The sequence below is a fragment of the Nannobrachium achirus genome (assembly GCF_963921795.1).
Source record: "Nannobrachium achirus genome assembly, chromosome: 13".
In the NCBI taxonomy this organism is placed as follows: domain Eukaryota; kingdom Metazoa; phylum Chordata; class Actinopteri; order Myctophiformes; family Myctophidae; genus Nannobrachium; species Nannobrachium achirus.
Genome location: NC_137833.1, coordinates 43,685,980 through 43,713,089, shown reverse-complemented (window position 1 = coordinate 43,713,089; position 27,110 = coordinate 43,685,980). Strand labels below are relative to the sequence as shown.

At 42.0% G+C, this 27,110-nt stretch overlaps 2 protein-coding genes across 2 annotated transcripts in view; one reads left to right on the top strand and one right to left on the bottom strand.

Annotated features, from left to right (window-relative positions):
• fbxo9 (F-box protein 9) overlaps nt 1-27,110 on the bottom strand; it is a 446,168-nt gene that overhangs the window by 1,879 nt on the left and 417,179 nt on the right. The gene's annotated exons all lie outside the window — the stretch shown is intronic.
• Nucleotides 1-27,110, top strand: part of LOC308297342 (uncharacterized protein) — a gene marked incomplete at both ends in the record, with an annotated part of 38,994 nt that overhangs the window by 3,513 nt on the left and 8,371 nt on the right. Inside the window, 19 exons of the mRNA XM_080740755.1 lie at nt 795-1,188; nt 2,181-2,258; nt 5,173-5,268; nt 5,578-5,631; nt 11,432-11,485; nt 11,586-11,639; nt 11,740-11,793; nt 12,109-12,162; nt 12,259-12,312; nt 13,738-13,791; nt 14,939-14,992; nt 15,170-15,214; nt 16,144-16,197; nt 16,949-17,002; nt 17,120-17,173; nt 17,346-17,417; nt 17,503-17,538; nt 21,781-21,825; nt 23,366-23,398. Coding sequence (XP_080596881.1) covers nt 795-1,188; nt 2,181-2,258; nt 5,173-5,268; nt 5,578-5,631; nt 11,432-11,485; nt 11,586-11,639; nt 11,740-11,793; nt 12,109-12,162; nt 12,259-12,312; nt 13,738-13,791; nt 14,939-14,992; nt 15,170-15,214; nt 16,144-16,197; nt 16,949-17,002; nt 17,120-17,173; nt 17,346-17,417; nt 17,503-17,538; nt 21,781-21,825; nt 23,366-23,398 — 1,393 coding nt within the window. The remainder of the gene's footprint in view (nt 1-794; nt 1,189-2,180; nt 2,259-5,172; nt 5,269-5,577; nt 5,632-11,431; nt 11,486-11,585; nt 11,640-11,739; nt 11,794-12,108; nt 12,163-12,258; nt 12,313-13,737; nt 13,792-14,938; nt 14,993-15,169; nt 15,215-16,143; nt 16,198-16,948; nt 17,003-17,119; nt 17,174-17,345; nt 17,418-17,502; nt 17,539-21,780; nt 21,826-23,365; nt 23,399-27,110) is intronic.

Here is a 27,110-nt window from a genome sequence, read left to right as displayed (position 1 = left end):
CCCCGCGGCAATAAAAGAGAGCAAATTAAGAGAGGCCTTATTTCAAAGAAAGATGTGGTACCAGCCTAGCTGCCTTGTGGGACATGTAAAGCCTTCAGTACTGAGAAACTATGCCTGTGTTCATTCCCCAATAAGCAATTCAACCCTATTTCATGACAAACCCCTTCAGTTGTTGTCTTGTGACACAAGAGCCATATATTTACTGTTGTTCACTGCTTGCCTTTGAATGAAGTGTTATCTCAAAAGCACAGAGCATTGTTTTGGACCCTCACCATCCTTTACATGTTGAGGTCCAGATGCTTCCATTAAGGCGAAGGTTTGGTTTTCTCAAAGGTGTCACTAAGAGATACAGATTGTCATGTGTTCCATCTGCTGTTGTTGTTTTTAAACAAACAAAACCACATGTCATTGCGTGTTCTTTTCTTCTATATTTTTTGAGAGGTGCAAGCGGCAAGCACTTGCATGCTTGACAGAGTGTGTATGTCCCCTATGTACATACTAGTAGCAACAGCTGTAATACCGCTGGGTGACCAAGTGGCGCTGTTGAGCAACCTTGACAATAATGAACAACAGAAGAATTCATATAGTTTAACTCTGCTCAAAGGTACCGCTCACTTTACACTGGGTGTGATTTATTGCAACAGCGTAGAATAGAAGATATGGATCCTGTGTTGTATTGTATTGTTTATGATGCATTATTATGTACTGTACTGTTTTGGACTAAGTTGACGGGGACATCACTCAGTTTACCAATCCGAGCCTAACTTAAGTCCTTTACGAACGTCATCCCACAGTGACGTGTACCCCGACGGCCTGCCCTCCGACTACTCCGTGATCGCCACCTTCAAAGTGACCAAGGACACGGCGAAGCGATCCTGGAACCTGTGGCAAGTGAGCGACCCCGAGGGCCGGGACCAGGTGGGCCTGCGTTTCCAGGGCGACACGCGGTCGCTGGACTTCTTCTACGCCGGCCCCGGCGGGGCCCAGATGCTGAGGACCTTCCACGGCGTCGAGAAGCTGCTGGACGGCGAGTGGCACAAGCTGGCGCTGAGCGTGCGCGGCGGCCAGGCGAGGCTCCTGGTGGACTGCGCCGAGGTCAGCGTGGAGCCCATCGAGGACCCAAGACCGCTCATCCGCCAGGGGTACACCTCTATCGTCAAGAGGGCTGCGGGAGATCGCTCGGTTTCTGTGAGTTCGGCAGTGACATCTTTTCCGAATGTGTATTAAAGGTAGGGTAAGTGATTTCACTTAAGTTTCAGTTTCAGTTTTCATGTGGGTGACAGGCTTGGGCCTTCCTCCAATCATGATCAAGTGGAGGCAGGCCTTGGTGCGCGTAAGGAAGGAAAACTTGTCACCCAACAGTTTTTGAAAGTGCTTTTTTCTCCTCACAGGAGATGAGGCTGAAGTCCAAATATGGACCAAACACTCTATAGTAACTAATAACTGTACTATCAGAACATAGACCCATTTTGTTATTATTTGAATCAAATGAAATCACATACCCTACCTTTAATTATTTTTGTATTTTTTTGTTTCTAAATTATGTAAATGTTACTAAGTATATTTACTAAAATGATGTGCTTAAGTACACTTTTTAGGTGTTTTTACTTTACTGGAGTATTTCCAATTTTCAGTACTTTTACTTCAACTCCACTACATCTCAGATTCAAATACTGTACTTTTACTCTGCTGCAATTATATGAGAACTTTAGTTATTTAGTTATTAGTTATTTTGCAGATATGAATTATCATATTATAACATAACATACATTAACCACTGTAGCACTACTTTATACATCTACTGTACAAGCTCACAACACAATGCGTTGTGAGCTTGTAGATCTGCTATTTTCAAACATTTTTTGTACTTTTTGCTTTTGGTACTTTCAGTATATTTTGATGCCAATACTTTTGTTTATACTTTACCGGTATTTTCAACACAGGCCTTTTACTTGTATTTTTATACTGTGGTATTGCTACTTTTTTTACTTAACCCGTTTAGACCGGGTACACATTGTTACGCATTATGTTATGCTTTAACTATTAAAAAAATAGCAGATATACAAGCTCACAGCGCGGCACTCGGTGTCGCGCTGTGAGCTTGTATATCTGCTATTTTTCAATAAAACACCTGAGTGCTTCTTCCACCATTTGACATCCATTAAAACGTGTGTTCCCAGGTTGACCTCCAGCAGATGGAGGTGTCCTGTGACCCTGAGCAGGCGTACTCAGAGGGCTGCTGTGAACTCTCCAACGTGGTGAGTTGGCCTCATTTACAGGCACGTGCACACACAGACATCAAAGGGGGCTTGAGCCCCTGCCCTTTTATCCGTCTGTAAAAAGTGCCCTCTCCAGACCATGAATGCAGTTTTTTACTATGGTGAATGAAATGCAAATGCCCCTCTTTCCATGCCATACCTGAAGGCGGCATTCAAGAGAATTGCCTTGTCCAAACTCTCCTGAACTTGAATGCATGCATGCAGCATCTTAGGTTGAGGTGAAGAAATGTGTAGAAATCAAGCATCGAAAATAGCCGACCTCTAAGCTCACGGCGTGTCGCAGCACAAAGCTTTGTGAGCTTGGAGGTCTGCTATTTTCTATGTTTTCACCAAAAGGCCCTTTTATAAATTTCAGCCCCTGCCTCTCTGCATGTCCCTGGCCATTTAAATACAGATGTGCCATTTAAAAAACTTTGCACGTCCTGCCATTGGCAAGACAGTAGATTTCCAGTGGATTGGCTGAAGATTGAGCTTGTAGATCAGCTATTTTTGCAATTTTTATGTCCTTCTCTGACTTTGAAGATATTTTCATCTGCCCATTTGTCAATTTAGTCAAAAGAAATTGGTTGAACAGAACTCATATTTTGGGACCATCGCTCCATTGTTTACAATGGTTTGTAATGCAGGCTCAGACATGTTACCACCCCATGTGTCACTGGTCAGTCATGTGATCCAAGATGACATGGTGTGAATATGGTCAATGGTTTCTTGCCATTTGCGGAATTGCGGGTTTCTGCAAAAATACGCTCCATTCTCCATAAAAGATTGAAAATCAAAACAAAGAAAGAAACCTGTGGATAAAATGCATTAGCAGGACATTTGCAGGAAAAGAGCAGTAAAGCCTGAAGACTTGAAATAGCACATCTGTCAGTGTTTCTCAAACTTTTACATTTCAAGGTCTCCTTTTAACTCTGACAGTGTACAAATGGAACCGAATGGACCCATTAGGGTCCATTCGGTTCCATTTGTACACTGTCAGAGTTACAGACTTTAACTCTGACAGTAATGGGTCCATTTGGTTCCATTTGTACACTGTTAGTTACAGACGTGTATGGGTCAATTTAGACCCAACCCTAAAGGAATCCACAGAGTCCCTGAAATCCATTTTGAGAAACAATGAAACACTTCATCATGAAACCACCGCATCGCTCACACCACAAAGTATTAGGGGTGTAACGATTTAGTAACTGCATCGAAATATCGTTTTTAATTCAATAAATCGAAGTATATCGAAAAGAAAACAGCTCAAATCGAATGGTATCGTTTGACTTTGTATCGCATCGAATCGGCAGGGCAAATAATCGATTGTATCGATACTACCAACTTGTGCATTGTATTTCGCATTTTTAAGATTTTTTTTAAAGGAGGGGTTTAATTACTTTTCTTTTTCATATAGCTACACTGGTCTATCGATAAATGTTGTAATCTCTGGGTTCATGTCAAGGTGCAGGTTTGTTCAAATACAATGTATTTGCCAGATAATCACTGTGTTTATTTATATCCATAATAATAAGTTTCCCTTAAAAACCTGCACTATCCACACTTTTCACACAGATTTAATTTCTTTGCTTAATAGTTACTATATCGATTTTAAATCATTGAATCGAATCGTATCGTATCGACATGAATCAACCAATATCGTCCATGTACTGTATCGTATCGTCAACCATGTATCGTGATATGTATCGAATCGCTATTAAAATGTATCGTTACACCCCTACAAAGTATGCATTTATCTTTAGCTATCATTCACCAGAGCTTTTACGCCCTTAAAGTACTTAAGCCCTTATATACTCAATCATGCGACGAATAGCTAAAACAGTCGATCGACTAATTCACAATGTGTCGCAATTGTTACAAAAGAAAGAAAGAAAATAATATTAAAATAATATATTTAAGGGGCGCCCGGTGGCCTACTGGTCTAAGCGCATACCATATAGGTATTGATGCCTGGCAGCGTCGCAGGTTCGATTCCCGATCCAGACGACCTTTGCCGCATTTGCCGCATGTCTCTCCCCATCTCTCCCCCCGTTTCCTGTCAGTCTACTGTACTATCCAATAAAGGCATAAAAAAAGCCCCCAAAAAAATATACATTTAATTGTTGTTATTTGCGACCGTATCTCTGAAGGTCATCCCTGACACTGTGGTTCCCCTGACACATCACTGTGACATCACAGGTGATATCACAGGTGACATCAACTAAGTAAAAGTCCATATGGGTATTCCCCAGAATCCCTTTTATGCCCATATATGAAGATCCCTGAAGTTTAGTAATGTACACAATATGGATGGGACGATACGTGATATTATCGTTTATCGTGATAAAAAGCACTTACGATAATCGTTTTGTGGAAATGTCATTTATCGTGATATTGTGCTACGTCATGCACTGGGATCAATTCACCTTTTATTTGCCGAGCTGCATATGCGGTACCACTTAAACCCTCTATAATTGGTAAAAGGTACTTATAATATACATACTTGATACAGTCTTTTTTTCAGCCTCTATCAAATGACTTTGCCAAAAAAAGAGCCGATCTACAAGCTTGTAGATCTGCTATTTTTAGGCAAATGTTCCACCCCAGAATAATGGATTTTTGATTATCGCGATAATATTGTAAATCACGATTTACTTTTGTCACAATAATCGTGATATGAAATGTTCATATCGTCCCATCCCTAGTACACAATGTCCTCCTCTCTCCCAGAGGTGTCAATTGGGTATGGCAAGCTATGGCAGCTGCCATACCTTGGCTACGGGGGAAAACAATAAAATGTACTGTAATCGTGCCTGTTGCTAAGGTATGGCAACATGACTGATGTCTTGACACCAGTCATGTTGCCATACCTTTGCTTTTTTCTGAACCGACGCCGCTGCTCTCTCCATTGCAGTGTGGAGGCTATGCAGAGATCGGCCTGACGGCGGGGGGACCGCCTTGCAAGTGTATGCACGGACAACCCGGGATCCAGGGAGCTGCGGGGTTAAAGGTGAGTGGGCCCCCCTCGTGCAATAAAAGGCCGGCTGACAGGGACGTGCTGGGCCCCTGATTCAGCCCGGGAAAAAGAGGCCCTATTTTTTTTTGTTATATTTCGTCGTTGTCGGGTGGAAACCTTATATGTCCAAAACCGTTTGTTTTGTATTAATCATTTTAAAAATGATTTAAACTAGTGAGAACAAGCACACAACGCCTCGCACCGCTTTTCCCAATGGCCAGCACGTCCCTGCCGGCTGATCATCCTCATAGGTCTGTAATAGCCGTGCTCCGCGCTGACGTGTTTTCTGCTCTCATGGTTTAGGGTCACGGAGGGCTTCCAGGAAACACTGGAGAACCGGGAAGACATGGAAACTGGGTATGAACACGTAAACACAATGTCAGATCACATTTTACAGCTGAATTGTATTTAATGAGGGGGCAAACGCTGAGCTGCGATTGGACACACGGCACTGCAAGTGTGCTTTTCTTTTTGGGCTGGGGGGGGGGGGGTGTCTTACCGTAGTGCAGGGGTCTTCAACAGGGGGTCCGGGACCCCTAGGGGGTCCTCAGAGTTACTACAGGGAGGGGGTCCTCCAAATCTTTGTGTAATAGAATAATTATTTTAAATGAACAACTTGAACCCTCACATCCCTATTCTGAGGAGAACTTAAGCCAAAAATAGCAGATCTACAAGCTCTCAGCGCCTTGCACTGAAATGCGTTGAGAGCTTGTAGATCGGCTATTTTTGTCAAATAGGTTTGGAGTGAAAGGTCAAAAGTATCGATGATTTAAGTGGTTAAATGTCTGAAAAAAAAAAACCACATTAACACGAATCCAACATAGACTGACGACAGTGCTGTCAAACACTTCTATGAATCTATCTATGAAATCTATGAAAATCTCCCTGCTTCATCTCCCTGTCGGCTAAGGGGTCCTAAGGGGACCCCTGCCGTACGTAGTGGGTAAAGAGGCTGCCTCAAGCAGCCTGCCTGGTCATCAGAAGGTCACCGATTTGACCCTCGCCCAAACTACGTGCCGAAGTGTCTCTGAGCAAGAAGACACTTAACCTCTATAGCAGCTCCCCACTGAGCACTCATCAAAAAGCCATCTGAGCAAGCCATTTGCTGCGGGTGAAAGCAGAAAAGTCATTTCCCCTCCCCATGGGACGATACAACACCGGCTTGTGTTGACCGACTTTAAAGCAGTGGTCCTCAACCTTTTCAAGCCGTGACCCCCAAAATAATCATATTTTAACTGGGGACCCCGGGCCCGCACCCTTACGAGCACTAACTAGTTGAGGCATTACATTTTGTATAACATTACATGTTTCTATTGTGAGTTGTGAGGCGTTGTGAGCATCTGCTATTTTCACAATTTCAGCCTCTAATATTTAACAATTTGACCAATGTTTAATTTGTCATTTTAGAAGTATTAAAAAGTCCCTATAGTGTCACTTTAGAAATATGCAGATACCCTCTATCGCATACACTTAAACCTTGTGTTGGTTTGTTTACTGTCGAGTGAGAAAACAATGTTGCACATTACGTTAATCATCCCCCCAAAATAATTTGCGGACCCCCCTGAGGGTCCCTACCCACAGGTTGAGAACCACTGCTTTAAAGTACATGGAGAGCCGTCGTCTTCCAGTTGATTCGAGCGAGAAGGGGTTAAAGTGAACCGCCGAGTGAATGAAATTGTAAAACTCTCGCTCGTCGTGAGACAGCAGGGAAGTTGTGGAAAATGGCAGAGGGAGCAGAACCGAGAGACGGCAGGATGGAAACGGATCTGGACGGCGCTCCGCTCAGCGATAGTAAACACAGAGGCTCCGCTCATATTTTGAAAACTGATGTAACATATGCAACAGATCTGGGGGGAAGCCAAGAGAAACATGGACCAAAATGAATGCGATAATAAATTAGCTCTTTTTTGACTTCTGAAAGACTCATTTACATCGTTGAGTGCAGGACCTAGTTTTTAGAACATCGGATTTAGATCAAAATGGCACAGGATCACAGGATTTCTTATGGTTTAAATTTTCCATTTGAAGACACAGAGCCAATTCTAATGAATCCCACACACGCTTGGGGGCACGCGCGCGCACGCACGCACGCACGCGCACACAAACACACGCACACACGCACGCACGCACGCACGCACGCACGCACGCACGCACGCACACACACACACACACACACACACACACACACACACACACACACACACACACACACACACACACACACACACACACACACACACACACACACACACACACACACACACACACACACACACACACACACACACACACACACACACACACACACACACACACACACAGCAAACGGTTTAATAACACTTAAAATGTCTAGTAAAGAATGACATTGTTGTACTGTACTTGACATAAGTTTTAATTAGTTATTAAAGTAATTAGTATTATATTTTTTGCATTAAGGTAATCAATGCTTTATTGAATACACTGAATAGTTAATGTCGTGTGGAGAGGATCTGGACCTTGATAATGACCAATTCAATTAGAAAACATGATATTATGCAAATTGTATATAGATATGTCTGTAAACAAAACCACATTTCTATGTCTTTGCCAAAAGGCAAAGTTATTTCCAGTGGAGAATTCTAATTAACTTATTCATTTGATGTTCAGTTCTCAATCCTACAGTATGTCAGCAACATAACTTAATATCTTTTCAAAGTAATCCAGAGAACATGTTCTCTGCAGAACATTTAAGAGGATGGTCTTTTAAACGAATGGCTTGGCATCTAACATTGCCCTTGCATTTAACAGGGAAATCCCCTAAGTTGCCCATGCACACACACACACACACACACACACACACACACACACACACACACACACGCACACACGAACAGAGCAGGAGAGAGAGAGAGAGAGAGAGAGAGAGAGACAGAGAGAGAGAGAGAGAGAGAGAGAGAGAGAGAGAGAGAGAGAGAGAGAGAGAGAGAGAGAGAGAGAGCAGGGGCATCAATTGGGTATGGCAGGGGTATGCAGCTGCCAAAACCTGGGTCCAGGGGGGAAGATAAAAGTTAGTTCTGAATATGAATCCATGAATGTCTCTTTGTCTATCTGTGCTGCTTATTATGTTGGTAAATTACAGTAAAATGTATTATATTCTCCACACTTTTATTCTCCCCATCTTGACAAAATGGTATATTCCCAGGTTCCGCAGGTCAGCTGCACAGGTGCAATTCATTATTGTTAATTGTGGCACGTTTACTAACATGCCAAGTCTAGCTGCACTTGATAACCCGTTGGCTACCATATCCAGCCCAAGAAACCGTAGAAACAGGGAAAAGAATAGAATGCACTTCTTAAAATAAATGTATCATGCCTGTTGCTAAGGTATGGCAACATGACTGGCGTCTCGCGTGCAAGACACCAGTCATGTTGCCATACCTTAGCTTTTTCTGAATACCAGTACCTTAGCTTTTTCTGAACACCAGTCATGTTGCCATACCTTAGCTTTTTCTGAACACCAGTCATGTTACCATACCTTAGCTTTTTCTGAACGCCACTGAGAGAGAGAGAGAGAGAGCGAGAGAGAGAGAGAGAGAGAGAGAGAGAGAGAGAAAGAGAGAGAGAGAGAGAGAGAGAGAATGAGAGGGAGAGAGAGAGAGAGAGAGAGAGAGAGAGAGAGAGAGCAAGAGGGAGTGAGAGAGAGAGTATTATTCCAGAACCGTGCATGCCACATAGCCTGCACATGTGTTGAATTGTAGCCCACGCTCATGTGGGAGTAAACATCTGTCTTCTGTAACTCAGTAGATTTGGGACCTCCTGCCAGCATGTGAATCACAGTGTCTGAACATGTTTATCTCCACCCTGCTGGCATCTAGAAGGAGGGCATTTCCTGGCTCAGATATATGGACTGACCGTCTTGGTTGGCGGGTGGTCTTTTTCCTTGTCTGACCCCCCCATACTGCCTTAGAGAAACGTCGTAAAGTTCATGGCCGTGCTTCTCGCCGCGTTGCTGGCCATCTCTGCGGTTAACCGCTTACATGTTGACTTTCTTCTGAAGAGTCTCAGGTTAGATGGTTGAATGAGCTTACGATGTGGACGCATTCCGATCTTGTTTAAGGTCACTTTCAATCTGGCATCCCTATTTTGGGCATGTCATTGTAGGCGGAAATTGTCATAAATGATCGACATTACAGAAATACAGAAATAACTGAAATAGCCGATCTACAAGCTCCCAATGTGTCGCAGTGCAACATGTTGTGAGTAGGGCTGGGATGCGATTAAAATTTTTAATCTAATTAATTACAGGCTCTGTGATTAATTAATCGCAATTAATCGCATTTTAATCGCACATCGATATTTGACCTGAGAAGCTTTTTTTTTTCAAGTAAAACACATTTTGTTGTACGAGTGAATCAACAAGTGAGTTTTTTTTATCTAAATTTCGCATCCACTGGGCCAAGCAAAGCGCTCTGATCGGCTACTTCTCCCTTTGCGTTTGTTGTCTCTTCTTCTCGCTATGATCGGTATTAAAGTCCCAGCCTTAGTTGTGAGCTTATAGATCTGCTATTTTTGCTATGCGACAAAAATAGCTGTTCGCAAAAAGGACGGCTGTTCTGTTTGGCTGTAATTTGGACTAGCTTATCCAAAAGGTAGGCTAGTGCAGTGCATGCATGATTGTTTAGTCACCTGACATGCTGCCATTTGATTGGTGAGGGGTATTCACATGGATAGGCAAATAGCTCACATTATGGTGGTTTAGTGAATATGTTTTTTTTACGTTGAGGCACAGTTAGTATGGTTACGTTTAGACACAGGCTTGGTGTCGTTTAATTAATCATTTTATTCCAGGTTAAGTAAGATTAAGATTAAGGTTAAGTAAGATTAAGGCATGGCTATGATGGGGTTACGGTTAGGGTATGGATCTGGGGCGGTCATTCAGAGTGCCTGGCAGCAACATACGGTTTCTGCATGTTCCTCAACAAACATGCCTTAGACAGAGTATGTTGTGTCCTTCCGGCTTCCGGTGATACGTGCCTCACTGTCAGAGGAAAATAATCAGCTGGCGACATCATATGTATCGTAGGGCAGGGGTCTTTTCAGGCCAAGGACCCCATTAGTTGAGATAAAGATGAAGCAAGGACCCCCACAACCTTTCATGGATTCCATAGTTTCATTGTATGACAGTACAATCAACAGTGTATTTTGGATTTATGTCAATTTGTGTTTTCAGATATTTAACCACTTGAACCGTCAATACTTAATAAACTTGACCTTTCACTCTGTACCTCTTTGCCGGAAATAGCCGATCTACAAGCTCACAACGCCTTGCAGCTTGTAGATCTGCTATTTTTGGCTAAAGTCCTCAGATTATGGGTTCAAATGGTTAATATAAAAAAGGAGAAAAAAGTTTTCTATCACACAAAGATTTGGAGGACCCCCTGTAGTAACTATGAGGACCGCCTAGGGGTCCCAGACCCCCTGTTGAAGACCCCATGTGGTAGGGGACATGTGATTGTGCAGAATGCACCCCCTCCCCAAGTCTGTCCAGTAGGGGTCAGCAGTGGCAGGGCCCGCAGGGGATGAACTGGGAATTGGCATAATGATTTCAATTTGGAGAAAAAATTAAACATACTCAACTTGAGCTCAGACTTCCCTCATGAACACAACTGCTATACCCAAACCTGTACCTAAAACCCAAGTTGCTGTGATCTGTTCTAAGATTTCTTTTGAAACTCACATATAGGCCTGTCGCAATTATTAAATAATCGCGTCTAATCGTAATTATTTTTTCATAATTGATTCAATGTTGAAAAATGTTCATATATTTTCAAACATTTTAGTGTAGTGGAAATAGCAGATCTACAAGCTTGTGAGCTTGTAAATCAACTATATCCACTATCAAAGTTCTTTTTTAAGTATAAAGTTGTCAAATATGTCAGTAATTTCTTTGTATATTTAGGTTATGTGTCATATCTGCCAAGTGCAACTTCAAAGCATAAAAAGCCAAACAGAAATGTATTCGTCAACGACAAAAACACAATTAAATCGTTATTAATCGCAATTATTTGAGTGGCAATTAATCATCATGTAAAATGTGATAATCGTGACAGCCCAAGCTGCTGTGATCGGTTCTAAGTTTTCTTTTGAAACTCACACACATCATGTAACTGTCTTGCAGGGTATCATGGGTAACACGGGGGACTATGGAACTATCGGTGAGACGGGCCCTCAGGTAACAGCTGCTCCACCCGCTCTTCTTTCTTTGTTCCACTTCAGTGTCTGCTTTGTTCTTTTTCAACATGTATTCATTCCATATCACGTGACCTCCTCAGGGTGAAAAGGGGATCAAAGGTGAAAAGGGAATGAGAGGACTCTATGGCCAAGTGGTAATCCTTCAAACACAGAAGATCACTATTTTTTTTTGTACCTTTTTTGTGGTGTAACTTGTGGCAAAACCCGCATGTTGATGAACCGCTGTTTCAACAGGGCGACAGAGGACCCAAAGGGCTGAAGGGGTTAAAAGGGGCCGGAGGATTCAAGGTACACATTGACCTTATTGTGTTAAGGTTACATGCATTTTCAAATCAAAGGCTTTCATTTTGCCCCATTCTCTTGTAATTACTTCAAGGTTTCCTTATTGTTGCGCCTTGTGTGCATGCAGGTATACATAAGAGTATAACATTATTTTGTTCTGGTTCCTCCGACATTGCAGCAGCATTAATAGCCATGTGAAGCAGGCAATTAGTGAACCTTCTTACTTTTAATTGGATTTCTGTGCCGCTTGTTGGATTGCTCGCATGACTTTGAAGTTGACTATAAGAGGATTTAATATGGACATTATGACTGTAATTAAAGGGAGTCCGGGGGCCCCCCGGAGAGCTGGGAGTGACTGGAGAACAAGGAATAGTTGTGAGTCAAATCTTTCACATACTCTGGTAAACTCTTTCGCAATGATAATGACGCACGTCCGGTGTCACTAACGCCGACCGTCTCTCCTCCCTGAAGGGTGGTCCGGGTGAAAGAGGATACGAGGGGATTCCTGGGTACCAGGGAGTTAAGGTATTTACTTCATTTGTGATGGAAATTGCTCTTTTGTTCTCATCAAAATATGAATGTCCATTATAGCTTTAATATACAGTTGTGTAAACAAGTACATTTACTTAAAGGAGTGGCGACACCGGCCGAAAATTAACATTATGATACAGTAGGTCACGTGGTGTTTCTTCAAACAGTCTGAGAAGGAGGCGGGGCCGTATCAGTTAGTAGTGAATGTATACTTCGTCCGTCGTGCGGTGCCGCGCAATGCATACTTCGTCCGTCGTGCGGTGCCGCGCACAACCTTGTTGTTAGCGTGTAGCGTGGCTAGCGCTGCACCGCACGGCTATTTGCGAGAGCTATTGTGTGTGTACACACACACACAGGCTACACACACAGAGTGTATGAGCCACGGACCTCAGTCCTCTGAAACAGCAGGACATATGTCTGCTAAAAGGGCTCAAAGCTGCCGAGGAGGAGGAGATAGCTGGACGCTCGTTCTAAGCTTGCTCCGGTGTTTCCCCCAGTGCGCCTAGAGTTTAGAAACTCGCGTCCCGGCCAGGTCCTCCAGTCAGGTTTAGCGGAAGACACAGCAGGGTATGGCCGACAAAACCGTCCCTTAGACGGGGAGAAGCGTGTTGACCCTCGTAACGAATCTCTGACACCTTTTTTGGAGAAGACATGTAATTTTTTACCGGTCTAATGGTGAATGGTGTATAATTTTTACCCCTAGAACTGATAGTTTTAAAGTTGGTTTAGAAAGTCGGAAACACGCCTCGGACAGCTTTTTTTGGGGCAGTTTCAAAAGATAATGATATGGATACTCGACTCCGCGAGTCTCTGCCCCTCCCCCATATTAGCCCAATCAAATTAATGTATTGCCGTTACTGTACAGAAAGTACTACTTTCAGTACAGTAACTACAATAAATTAATTTGATTGGGTAATTTAACATGGGGGTACATGACATCATTAAAAAAATTGGCTAATTTGATAGCCATAATTAGCTGTTTTGGCCGTGTCACGCCCCCTTTAAGTACTGAATTTAAGTAAACTTTTGAGGATTTAATTTACTTCACTGCAGTATTCAACCACTTCAGCCCTGTATACATTTTGTCCATTTGAAAATAGCCGATCTACAGTACTCACACTGCGTCGCGATGCAACCCATCGTGAGCTTGTAGATCTGCTATTTTCAAAAGATGTTTCTACATCGTATACATTTGAAAGCTTGAAATGGGACATTCCACATATAATGAGTACTTTAACTTTTGGTACTTAAAGTACATTTTGATGCCAATACTTTTGTACTCTGAATAACATAATTTGACTTGAAACAGAGTCTTTTTTACATTGTGGTATTTATACGTTTTACCCAAGTAAAACGTTTGAGTACTTTTCCCACCACTGATATATAGCTTTAATATCACAACATGTCTTTGTTTTCTAGGGTGACAGCGGGCGCCCTGGCAAGGAAGGAAAAGATGGCCGACAAGGAAAGCAGGTTGGTTCATGGGTCCACAATATACCCACTAATTCTATATCGTCACTGTCGGGCAGAAACCTTGTATCTCCAAGTTTCAAATTTGTAAGTTTTCCGTAAAGTAAAGCCCTGGTTCATCACACAAGACTATTGCACAAAACTAGTGAAAATAGACGATCTACAAGCACACAACGCCTCGCGGGTGCGAGGCGTTGTGTGCTTGTAGATCAGCTATTTTCACTAGTTTAGATCATTTTAAAACGATAAATACAAAACTAAGGATTTTGGACGTACAAGGTTTCCACCCGACAACGACGATATGTTCATTCATAGAGATACTTAAACCCATTATGCTTTAGCTATTGAAGAATAGCACAAGCTCAAAGCGCGGCACCGAGTGCCGCACTGGGAGCTTGTAGATCTGCTTTTTTTTGAAAAATCTCGACAATTTGAATATTTGAATTTGAATATTTTTGAAAAAACACATGTTTCTATGTCAGTGGTGCTCAAACCTTTTCATGTCAAGAACCCCCAAAATGATATGTATTTGGCCACAGAGCCTCATCTCAAAATATTTAGTTCCAGGGAGGGGAACCCGCCAGAAGCAACATCTTAGTTACACATGTTCGCTTTAAAAATACATAATATATCCAAAGATTTGAACTCATTTTCACGACTTTAAAAAAATAGCAGATCTACAAGCTTGCGGCACGGCACTCGGTGCTGCGTTGTGAGCTTGTGTATCTGCTATTTTTCAATAGCTAAAGTATAAAATAATTCCAGGTCTTAATGGCTTTTAAATCTGTGATTAGACACTCCTAAAGCACTGTCTGTTACCTTCAATAACTCCTCATATAATCACACCGAACAAATAAATCACGTGGTAATGTGGTAAAGGAACACTGTGGAATAGAGCTGTGTTTTGGCATACGCGCCGTCTCCATAAACAATGTTAATACTTGTGGTTGGATTTTTGGCGATGGGTTTTAAGGGCCTGAAGTGTATCAACGCAAAAGATGCTGATTCTGAGAAAGAGCCATGTTTACAAACGAACTATTAGTATAATACATGTATATGGAAGCATATACAATAACACACGCCGGAGGAGTGACAATACCTTCAGCAGTTTAATGATAATATCATATCATGTGTCATTTTGTGATGACAGGGTATCATCGGAGATCCCGGGGATACGGGATCTGCCGGGGAAAAAGGGAAGCCCGTAAGTACAAGTTTACCACAGCGATTCAGTCGATGATTCACATTTTATTTGTGGCTTGTGGTTTTTCGAATTGATATACACACATTCTTCGCTAATAGTCATAATAAACATTTTACTGTAGCTTTGCGTATGGCTATGATAACTCTTGTTTTGTTTCCCTGAATGTCTGAAAACTAGGGAATCCCAGGAGTCACGGGTAAAGTCGGCACCCTTGGACCAAAGGTCAGTTGCTTTGTTTCACAGCGTCACACTTGAGTGTTCAGTTGACTTATTATAGGGCCGATGATGGTGTACTGTACACTTTTACATTGCATTACATTAAACCAGGGGTCTTCAAAGTTTTTCAGCCCAGGGACCCCTAAGCTGAGAGAGAGATGAAGCAGGGACCCCCACTATATACTGTATAAAATGTTTTGCTGATTAAACTTTTAAATAGTTTTCATTGGATAGTTTCACAGACTTGTTTGGCAGCCCTATCGTGTTAATGTGTATTTTCAGACATTTAACCAATTAAACCAATACTTAGTAAACTTGACTTTTCACTCTTTACTTAGTCTGCTCTTTTTTTTTTATTATTTCATTTACTTATTTCTATTGTTTTAGAGATTCTTATTTCAGTGGTTGGGGGCATGTGTACAAGTGGCTAAATATGTCATTTTACACAGAATAAGCCCATTCCCAAGATACAACGCAACCTTTCATGGTTGGATGTGACTCATGGGGGCTAGTAGTGTTACTGTAAATAGCAATAAATGCAAGAAACTACTGGCTTATTGTGTCTAAAAAGACATATTTAGCCACTTGTACGCATGCCCCCATGCGTACGCATGCCCCACATTTTAGCACGGTAAACGCGATAAAACAATAGAACGAAGCAAATGAAAACATTTTAACACTCACTTTTTCTTTTCTCTAATTACAATCTAAAATATGAACCCTTGTTGTAAAAAAACAAAGTTGTCCTTTAACCTCTATACCAATTCTCTTTGCTGAAAATAGCCGATCTACAAGCTCACAGCGGCTCACAGCGCGAGCCATTGTGAGCTTGTAGATCTGCTATTTTGGCTAATGTTCTCCTCCGTATAGGGATGCTAGGGTTAATGTATGAAAAGAAAAACCCCTGCATTAAACAGTACTTTATATTTCCTTAGGGCATCGTTGGAGATCCTGGGCTGCCAGGAAGAGAAGGGGACCCAGGGATAGAGGTATTGTAATATACAGCAGATCCTATCCTGTATGTCTTTTTCGGAGCGGTGCTCCTGGAAGGAGCTACTGTAAGCTCCGATATCTGGCTTTGTCCGAAGTTTGTTGTACGCACAGGGATGCGAAGCTTGGCCTCAGGGGCGTCAATTGGGTATGGCAGGGGTATGCTGCTGCCATACCCTGGGTCCAGGGGGGAGAATAAAAGTTACTTTTAAATATAAATCCATGAATGTCTCTTTTTCTATCTGTGCTGGTTATTATGTTGTTGCAAAATAACTACAAATGCAAAATTTAACAAAATGGTCACTTTAACATGGTTTTATAATTATATTCTCCACACTTTTATTCTCCCCATCTTGACAAAATGGTATATTCCCAGGTTCTGCAGGTCAGCTGTACTTCTTAAAATAAATGTATCATGCCTGTTGCTAAGGTATGGCAACATGACTGGTGTCTTGCACGCGCGCCATTGCGCGCGTGCAAGACACCAGTCATGTTGCCATACCTTAGCTTTTTCTGAACTGACGCCACAGCTTGGCCTACATCTGCCCTACATCTTTGCACAAAGCGCCCACAGTTTGTTGTACGCCCAGGGTCACATTGGCCATGCTTCGCGGGACACTTACCGTAATGAAATTATGAAAGAACGTATAAATAGCACTGCTCACTTCACACTAGGTGTAATTTGTTACCTTGAATCTGGATACTATCTACTATACTGTAATCGTTCTAATCCTTTTCATTTCTGAACAGGCATATCAAGGGCCGCAAGGTCGTGGCGGCAGAGGTGGTAAAACTGGAACAAAGGTAAAATATCAGTCTTAGATTAAATGTTTCCTTCTTAAACATACAAAAAAAAAAAGACATACGATGGTGCAGTTCCGTCCAGATTAATTTGTTGATGCGTGTGACTTTGTCTTCAAGGGAGAGAAAGGCGCCCAGGGGCCACCAGGAGAAATGGGCCCTCAGGGCAGAACAGTAAGTCACTTTTTAAGGCATTCATTGCACTGCAATCATTGAAGATGAGCATAAAATACATCCTCAAGCGTTGTGCACGTAAAGTGGTTTGCCATCTTCAAGGAAAACTACAGTGGACACAAAAACAAACTGGGCCCTTAGGTAAATGTAATGAATGTTGCGCTCCCTCTAGGGCCCGAGAGGTTACAAGGGCTCTGCGGCAAAGCCAGGAAGACCTGGATTTATTGGCCCCCCGGGACCTACGGTGAGTGTTCCGGATAAATTCTCGAGACTCTTTGAAATACAAGTTCATTCTCTTCAAACCACTAAACCATGTCATCTCACCACAGGGACATGTGGGCTTGCCTGGCAGAACGGGGCCTAAGGTAACGTTCATCCATTCTTTTTTTCACTCTCGGTTATTGTACTCTGGTGCCACAATAAATGCCTTGTAATGTACAGCAGTGAATTACTGGATCAAGCAACGTTCAGAATGTACAGAAAGTACATTGGTCTCGGAAGAGACAAGATGCTTTGTGCAGTTTGTAGGAGATTTAGCGCACAGTCCATCTGGCCTCTCAGGGCAGCTAGATGTAAAAAAAAAATATATATATATATACTGTATACATATATAAATTAGATAAAATAATAATAATACATACAGTAGTATAGAACACTGTTTCACAAACAGTGGGTCGGGACCCATCTTTGGGTCACAGACCAATTTCTATGGGTCACGATTCAATAAAAATCCCATTTTCTTTTCCTACTTATACGGCTTATACGGTATTCAAAATATATATTTTTTAATTAAAAGAAAGTAAAAAAAAAATCTACGAAATTCCATAAATATAATAAGAAACATAATTAAGAAGTAGTGAAAACAGCCCATCTGCAAGCTCGCAACACGGCGTGAAGCGTTATAGAGCTGCTATTTTTCCGCTATATTTTTAAGAGGCAGAACTAACAATTGGATCATTCACTATAGGACTCCAGAGTGTCTCTTTATCTTGAAAGAGTGACTCACAGCCTCAGCCTGATGGCCTCAAACGTCTAGTATCTCCCTCAGTCCATAGGAATATCCCCTTGGATCAATGGTTAAAAAATTGGACTTTCACAAGAGCGACCCGGGTTCAAATCCTGGGCGTTACACATGGAATATAATGCTAAAACATAAATTAACCTGTAGGATAATAAGGGGTGTGGCTTCACTGTGGATCTCTGGTGTCACATTGATAAAGTCAGCATGGAACTTACTTTGACATTTTTTTCTTTTCAGTTTAAATATTTTATTGGCTGTTGTTTGTCATGGCTGCCAGTTCCCACCTGCTGTTGTGTGGGAGTCCAGACTGTTCCAAACCATACTGAATAACTGCCAGCTTGCATAAAGTCTTCAGACTAGGACTTAAGTCTAAGATGTAGAGGTTATCATTGGCTGTTCCATTTGATTTATATCCTCCAAAGAGGAGGATACGATCTCCCACCATGCAACAGCATACCTTGCAGTGCCATTGTGTGTTACAAGTTATTAAACGTGGAAAATCCCCTTTGGACTCAACCTTCTTCCAGGTGAAGTTCGCTGGACTAAATTTCCACAGATATTTAAGGTTATTACGGAAGCTCCAGCCACCAAATATGTACAGCTCTCCATTGTAGGTAAAGGCTGAATGATAGGCGTGTCCATCTGGGAAAAGCTGCTGTGTAGATGGCGTGTTCAGCCAGCAGTTGGTCTCTGTGTCAAACACACTGAAGGTGTTGTAGTAGTTCCAGTTGTGCGCCGAGCCCCCAAATACATACATCTTTGTCCCGATGATGGTGGCAGAGTACTGGTATGAAGCAGGAGGAGGAGTTCCTCTGGTGTTAATTAAAGACCAGACCATTGTGCTGGTGTCCAACTTGTAGATGTCATTAGTGAGGCCAGTCAGCTCGTTGTATCCTCCATGGATAAACATGACGTTCCCCAAGACACAGGCTGAGTTGCCCCGCCTTCCCTCTGGAGCAGTCCCAGAAACTCTGGGTGTGAGCATGTTATGGGCGTGGACATCAAATGCATAAATAACCTTGCTGTAGTTCCCGGTGTCAGTAACTCCCCCCCAGATGTAGATGAAAGGGTCGATCAGCACAGCTGTGCGGCTGCTGCGCATGGGATGAACCTCAAGTTGTCCTCTTCCGGGTGTCTCTGGGGGCAACCTGATCCAGCATAAAGACACTGTGTTGAACACATGCACCTCTGTCCGATGCTTGGACTTGATAAAGTCCCCTCTGAAGCAGTACACTTTGTGGTTCACTGCTACAGCAGCATCACACAGTATCTCTGGAAGCCCTTTTAGGTGCACCGTCCAACGAAGCATTTCGCACATCAATCTATACGTTTCACACTGTAAACAAACCCAGTCCTGCTGTGTGCGTCAGCACTTATATAGGTTAGCGGGTCTACGTGTGACGTAGACATGAAGTCACAAATAGATAATGTAAAAATCACTCCAGTGTGATGAGAGCGTGCTCACTTCACTCTTCAAAACAGAAACTAGACTGCACTCTGCGCCCTCTTATGTTATATCAGGTTGATACATTAATAAATTGACCCAAAATTAACAACAAAACAAAGTATTTCCTTGCTTACAGTGTTGCACTGGGCGGATACGGTCTCTTGGAAGACAAGGAAGTGGTGATCAAATAGAATACATTTTCGGTTAGCCCACTGTATTGTGTATTTCTCATTTTAAAAGTTTTCAAAAATGTTCCTGAGAGCAATGTTTAGTTGTAAATACAGAATAACATGTTTTTTTGTTTTGTTTAAATGGCTGTCATGTTGCATATACAGTGTACGGCAGAAATTCAAGCAGCGCAGATTGATATTAGCAGGTGCTCTGAGCCTTTGATTAGACATCGGTCCGTTTCTATAACGCAGGGGTTTTCAAAGTGGGTGACGGGGCACCCTGGGGTGCCGCGACGGCAGTACAGGGGTGCCGCAAGATAATTTGATAATATTTGGAATTTATTTGGATACTTGAAAAAATATTTAGTATCATTTTAAACTTGAAGTACAAAGTTATTTTCAGTCAGTTCTAGCCAAAATTGCTATTATCTCAATGTTTTCCTCGCAACATAATCACTAAAATATCGTCACTGTCCGGCAGAAACCTCTGTCGCACAAAACTAGTGAAAACAGCCGATCTACTGTACAAGCACACAACGCCTCGTGATGCGAGGCGTTGCGTGCTTGTAGATCTGCTGTTTTCACTAGTTTAGTACATTTTATAGATGATAAATACAAAACGAACGGTTTTGGACATATAAGGTTTCCACCCGACAACGACGATAATGCTATAAGGTGCTGGGAGTGAAAATTATAATGTAGGGGTACCTCAGATTAAAAAAATATTTATGGGGTGCCCTGAGACAAAAACGTTTGGGAACCCCTGCTATAACTGAATTCAGTGATTGACCAATCTGAATCAAGCATTCAACCAAGCTGTTTACTCCCATAAAAAATGGTTCTGCAACCCAGGAATGGGTCCCCGGTGCTTGTGTCTCTAATAATGGCTGTTCCCATGCAGGGTGCACTGCCTCTGTGTATCTTGTTCTCCCCATCTGGAGGAGGTCAGAGCCAGTGCTAAACTCCCCCCCAGGACGTGTTCTTATGGTGTTTAAAGGACACTCCATGCCAATTACACACTGACACATCTTCCTGTAGAACCTTCATTTGAGTCCACTATTTTGTTTTGGCACACTGTAATATATATGAATGAATCACGTCAGCCCTAACTATGTATTTCGTCGTACGGCGAATAGCAAAATCTACACACTCGCAACACATCACATGGGGACGCATTGTGACCTTGTAGATCAGCTATATTTAGATACTACTTGTACTTTGATTAAAAAAAAAATATATATATATATATATATATATATATATTACGATATGATTTAGAGTTTAGCATAAAATACTCACATTCTATTATCTATTGTTAATTATAGCATTAATGGATGTAAAGTATTGTTTTTCAAATGATTTATTCGTGTAGGCTACACACATTATTTGTGTACTCACCTTAATTATTTATCCTTGTTGTAATGCACATTTTACAATGTCTCCATACATGCGCTAAATGATTCATTAATAGTCTCAGTTAGTGTACCGGTATGTCACAATGTGTAGCATATTATTTATTTTATTCAAACTGATTTGAACTAAGTGCATTGTGTAAATACTAATAGTAGCTCTTTCTGGGTTTATGGGGGGTTTATGGGTTTTCTGCAGAGAACTAATTTATTAGGCAGTTGACATCGGGGTCAAACGACCATCCACAGAACAATAGACATAGATCCACATCCACTGTCATGGTTATGCATCATGTGTCACACATCAAACAAGCCTGTGCTTCATCATCGTTTGGGCCTAAAGCGCTGTCACCTGCAATGCTTTTTACAGGTGTGCAGAATCTTTTCAGCTTTTTTTTTTTTTTTAGTACAGGCTGTTATTTTACAATGAATGTAAATTCATTTGAACAAGAGGAAAGGAATGGAACATAATGTATCATTTTCATTTGAACAAGAGGAAAGGAATGGAAAATGATTTATCATGAATAATAATTATTTGTGGTTTCCTGTTCTTTGCACAGGGAAGCACAGGAATTCAAGGAATCCAGGGTGTCAAAGGTGCAAAGGTAAGGTTTCAAATGTTTATCCGCTCTTCTGTTCAATATAACGTGTTTGTTGCGACCGAAGGCCGCAGTTTGTTTAGTATGTGAAACAGCACATGCTGACTCTGTCTGTCTGTCTCTTAGGACGTGTACACTTTTTTACAGTCTAAGACTCTATGGGTTTGTCGCTCTGACATCACGCTCTGACTCACTGTGATGTCATTGGAACCACTCTATTATGCCCATATATGGAGATCCCTGATGTCATCATCAATATTAAGCCCATATCTAACAGGACATCATATAATATATGGAGGAAGACAGTACATATCTGTGTGGCTGGTTCAGACAGGGATCTCCATGTATGGGCATAAAAGGGATTGTATGTATGATGTCAGATGTGATAGACAATAGGATTTTCACATAACGAATAACTGAGTAAGCATGTTTGGGGTCTCACACCATATCTCCATATACAGTACATGAATCTCCATATATGGGTACCAGTGGTCTCCATACTGTATATGGGTAACTGGTCCGTTATACATCACTGGCCAGATGGTAAGACATGGCGCAACCTCGCCCTTTAGGGCAAGGTCGCCCTGAGGCATCTTACTGTACTACTTTAGTTTACTACCAGTAAGACTCCCTAATCGGGAGATAAGCGACCGCCAGGTCGCATCGTGATTTTAGGGCAAAATGTGTAGGAGCAGTGTACAAAAATGTGTTTGAAAAAATCAGCCTGATGGTGGCGCTATATGGGACAGATCCATGTTGATGACATGAGTGTAGACATACTGTGTACCGATTTGCGTGATATTAGGGCAAAATCTGTTGGGGCAGTGTCCAAAAATGTGTTTGAAAAAATCGGCCTGATGGTGGCGCTATATAAGCTTAGTTGATCCTGGCGATAAGGTCTGAGTCGAGGAATGCTCTCTTCCCTGGTGAGAATTTCCCCTTTATATAGGGCTTGTTTGTGTATTGTATGACATCACGCCACATCATCAGCTGTGGACTCTGTGATGTCATCGTATCTCCATATATGGCCATCTCCGTATATGGAGATATAAGTCGTCCATGCCCAAGTATGGGCTGGTGAGGTCAGACTGCCAATCCACAACCTCCACCTCTCACGTCATACGGGCAGCCATAGTTACACCTGGAATGTTGAATCTCCATATATGGAGATAACCTACGCATCACACAAAGTCTGACCTCACCAGCCCATACTTGGGCATGGACGACTTATATCTCCATATACGGAGATGGCCATATATGGAGATACGATGACATCACAGAGTCCACAGCTGATGATGTGGCGTGATGTCATACAATACACAAACAAGCCCTATATAAAGGGGCAATTCTCACCAGGGAAGAGAGCATTCCTCGACTCAGACCTTATCGCCAGGATCAACTAAGGGCAACGGTGGCGGAGATATGAGTTGGGGAAAAGTGTGACATGACGGACAGACTGACTGACTGACAGACAGCCGGCGGAGGTTTTGGTAGTAAATGTGACCTGACGGTCGCAATTAACTATGAATGCACTTTTTTTTCACAGAGTGAAAAAGGAAAGAAAGGACCAGAAGGAGAGGTGAGGTTTGACGTCATTGTTTTCCTTCAATTGCAGAGCTTGATTCTATATGTTGATGTACTGTAACTACACTGGTTGATTTAATGGTAACAATGAACTCAAATGTTATCATTATAAACTGTAATTCTAATGTATGTTTTAACATCCGATCAAGAAAGAGCTTCAGTCGCATCACATTCATGAATACAACATATCTTTCCATACTGTGTGCTTTTAACCTTTTCTCCGGACTTAAGTTTGATCTACTTTACTGTAACTGGGGACAGATTCGAAAATACTAATCACCACCAAACTGGCATCTTTAGTCAGTACAAAACTATCGTTCACACATTTGTGAATAATTACCACTTTCAACCACTAACTTGAAGCTATACTGTGTAAGTTGCTAAACTAGTGGTCAGTAGCGGTATTGCTTTTTTCGTCCGTTTTTCGCCCGGTGTCGCCGCCGACCACCGGAGCGCGGCCGCAAAACCACCGCAGCAAACCACAGCGACCGATACGAATCCGTAGAGGGGTAGAACGTAATTTTCTGAGCAGGATTTGGGGAGTAAGAGGCAAGAATCCTTCACCATCGTAAACACTAGTTGCTGAGGGAGGCTACTTCCTGAAGAGACGCAGCACACGCTGTGATTGGCCGGTAGTGTATCACGTGTGTATGATCCACGATGTGATTGGCCAACGTATACACAACGTATACAGATGATGCAGATGACGTAATTTTGCCGCGAAATCCGGACCCCGGCCAGGATCATGGAAAACATATTTACAGAAGGCTTTAGGGGCTGAAATGAACGGAGTGGGTGTTCTAAAACTTTAGCGATTTAATAGTTAGGACAACTTTAAGATTTGTTTTATAAAAAAAGTTACATAGCATAACTTTAAAGAAATAGCAAAAATGACAGATCTACAAACTCACTACTTGTCACAGTGCAATGTGTTGTGAGCTTGTTGATTAGCATTTTTGCTCAACACCGCCGTACCATATAGTATAAAATAAATTAATGTATACAGTACAAGCAAGAGGCATTTTAGTGTGGCATGTTCCGCGGCAATACAGTGTAACAACCAGATAATAATAGAGGAACCAAACGAGATGACTTGCACAATTGCATATTGATAGAGAATAGTGCTGATATGGACATAAAGCCTAATTTATATACTGCTTAAGACAACCTCCGATCCAGAGCCAGATATTTTCTGGCTCGTGGACATCATTTGGAACGTCTCGCAGGCTGTGACTGTGAGCCACTTGGCTCCTATACCTCCTGACCAGGGGTGGAAAAGGTACTCACATTTCTTACTTGAAGGTCGGGTGACATGGCCAAAACAGCTAATTATGGCTATCAAATTAGCCAATTTTTTTAATGATGTCATGTACCCCCATGTTAAATTACCCAATCAAATTAATTTGTAGTTACTGTACTGAAAGTAGTACTTTCTGTACAGTAACGGCAATACCTTAATTTGATTGGGCTAATATGGGGGGGAGGGGCGGAGTCGAGCATCCATATCATTATCTTTTGAAACTGCCTCAACAAAAGCTGTCTGAGGTGTGTTTCCGACTTTCAAAACCAACTTTAAAACTATCAGTTCTAGGGGTAGAAATTATACAGCATTCGCTATAAAATCAGTGGTTATACCGGTAAAAAAATACAAGTCTTCTTCAAAAAAGGTGTCAGAGATTAGTTACGAGGGTCCAACACGCTTCTCCCCGTCCCTGAGACGGTTTTGTCGGCCATACCCTGCTGTCTCTTCCCCTAAACCTGACTGGAGCACCTGACCTAGAACGAGGGTCCAGCGATCTCCTCCTCCGCAGAGGAGGTCCGTGGCTCATACACTCTGTGTGTGTAGCCTGTGTGTGTGTGCTTTCGCGCGCGGGTGTGTGCGCGCGGGTGTGTGTGTGTGTACACACACAAAATAGCCGTGCGGTGCTAGCCGCACCACAAGCTAACAACAACGCATCACGTTGTGCGCGGCACCGCACGACGGACGAAGTATACACTCACTACTAACTGATACGGCCCCGCCTCCTTTTCAGACTGTTTGGAGAAAGACCACGTGACCTACTGTATCATAATGTTAAACTTCTTTGGCTGTCATCCGGCCTTTAAGTAAAAGTATCAACACTGCAATTAAGAAATATACTCTGTTACAAGTAAAAGTCCGTAATTCTAAATTGACTTGAGTAAAAGTATAAAAGTATTGGTATCAAAATGAACTTTATACCAAAAGCAGAAAGTACTCGTTATGCAGAATGTCCCATTTCAAGTATTCAAATGTATAAAAGTCAAGTCAAGCTCACAATGTGTCACATCGCAACACATTGTGAACTTGTAGATCGGCGATTTTCAAATGGATGAAAATGTATATAGGGCTGAAGTGGTTAATGTATGTTGAAGTGGTTAATGTTTTAATTATTATCAAAATCTACAAATTAACTATTAACTAAAGGTTTTAAATAAATGTAGTAAAGTAAAAGTACAATATTTGGATCCGAGATGTAGTGGAGTAGAAGTAAAGGTATTGGAAGTACCGGTACTCAAGTAAAGTACATATACCTCAAAATTGTACAGTACTCAAGTAAATGTACCTAGTTACTTTACACCACTGCTCCTGACATTTCTAGTGGCTCACATTACGTTGACTCTGGGCTTTGATTGGTTGAGTATATCGTCACTGTCGGGCAGAAACCTTGTATCTCCAAGTTTCGCAAAGTAAAGCCCTGCTTCACCATACAAGGCCGTTGCACAAAAGCAGTGACACAACGCCTCGCCGTGTGCTTGTAGATCAGCTGTAGTTTAAATCATTTTTAAAATGATAAATACAAAACAAACGGTTTTGGACATACAAGGTTTCCAGCTGACAACGACGATATAAATACCCAGGGCCATGAACCATGAACCATATGAGCCACGATCCATAGCTTGTTTTATGCCAAGCTTATACAAATACACTAAACTGAGCCTTATTCATTTTCTAGACGCTCAGTTTGACTTTGATGAGTTTCTGTTACGAGCTTCAGTTGATGTGAGATTAGTAATAGTTAAACCTCATATTTGGGGAAGCTACTTTACACTGAAAATGTAGCTACCAACTTAAAAGTGTGCTCTGCAGAGTGCATATCTTTGCCAGGCCAGATGGCCTACCCAGGGCTGTGTATGTAAGTCGTGGGAGGTAGGCAGCCGTCAAGACCAGAGGAAGCTGTGTGTGTGTGTGGGGTGGGGTGATAGCATTTCTATGACATATGCTTGTGTGTGTGTGTGGGGAGTTTCACATCGATTACCCAAACAGGGCGTGGCAGTGGGTGTGGCATTCTTCTTTTATTTTAAGGCCTCAGTTGCTTTCGGCAGCAGTTTATGTTCAAGATTGGACAGCATGAGCCACTATGACACATCTTGTCATTAGTGTTGTTACCTTACAGGGCAACCACACTATAGTTCTTGCCCAGCTTTATTCTTTCATCTATTCTAGAGTAACCCCAAAACCCCCAAAAGTCCATTGAGTTTCAATGGATTTGTTCTGTAACCATTTCTGCAACCCCCAAAACCCAAAAGTCTATTGAGTTCAATGGACTTTTAAAGGGGCCCCACCATGCTTTTCAAAATATATATATTTGATATAAATATTGGTCCATAATACGGTTTTATACAGGTTTTAGCCTAAACAACCACTCGGATATTAAAATGTCATGTTCTGTCTGTCTCTAATTCCA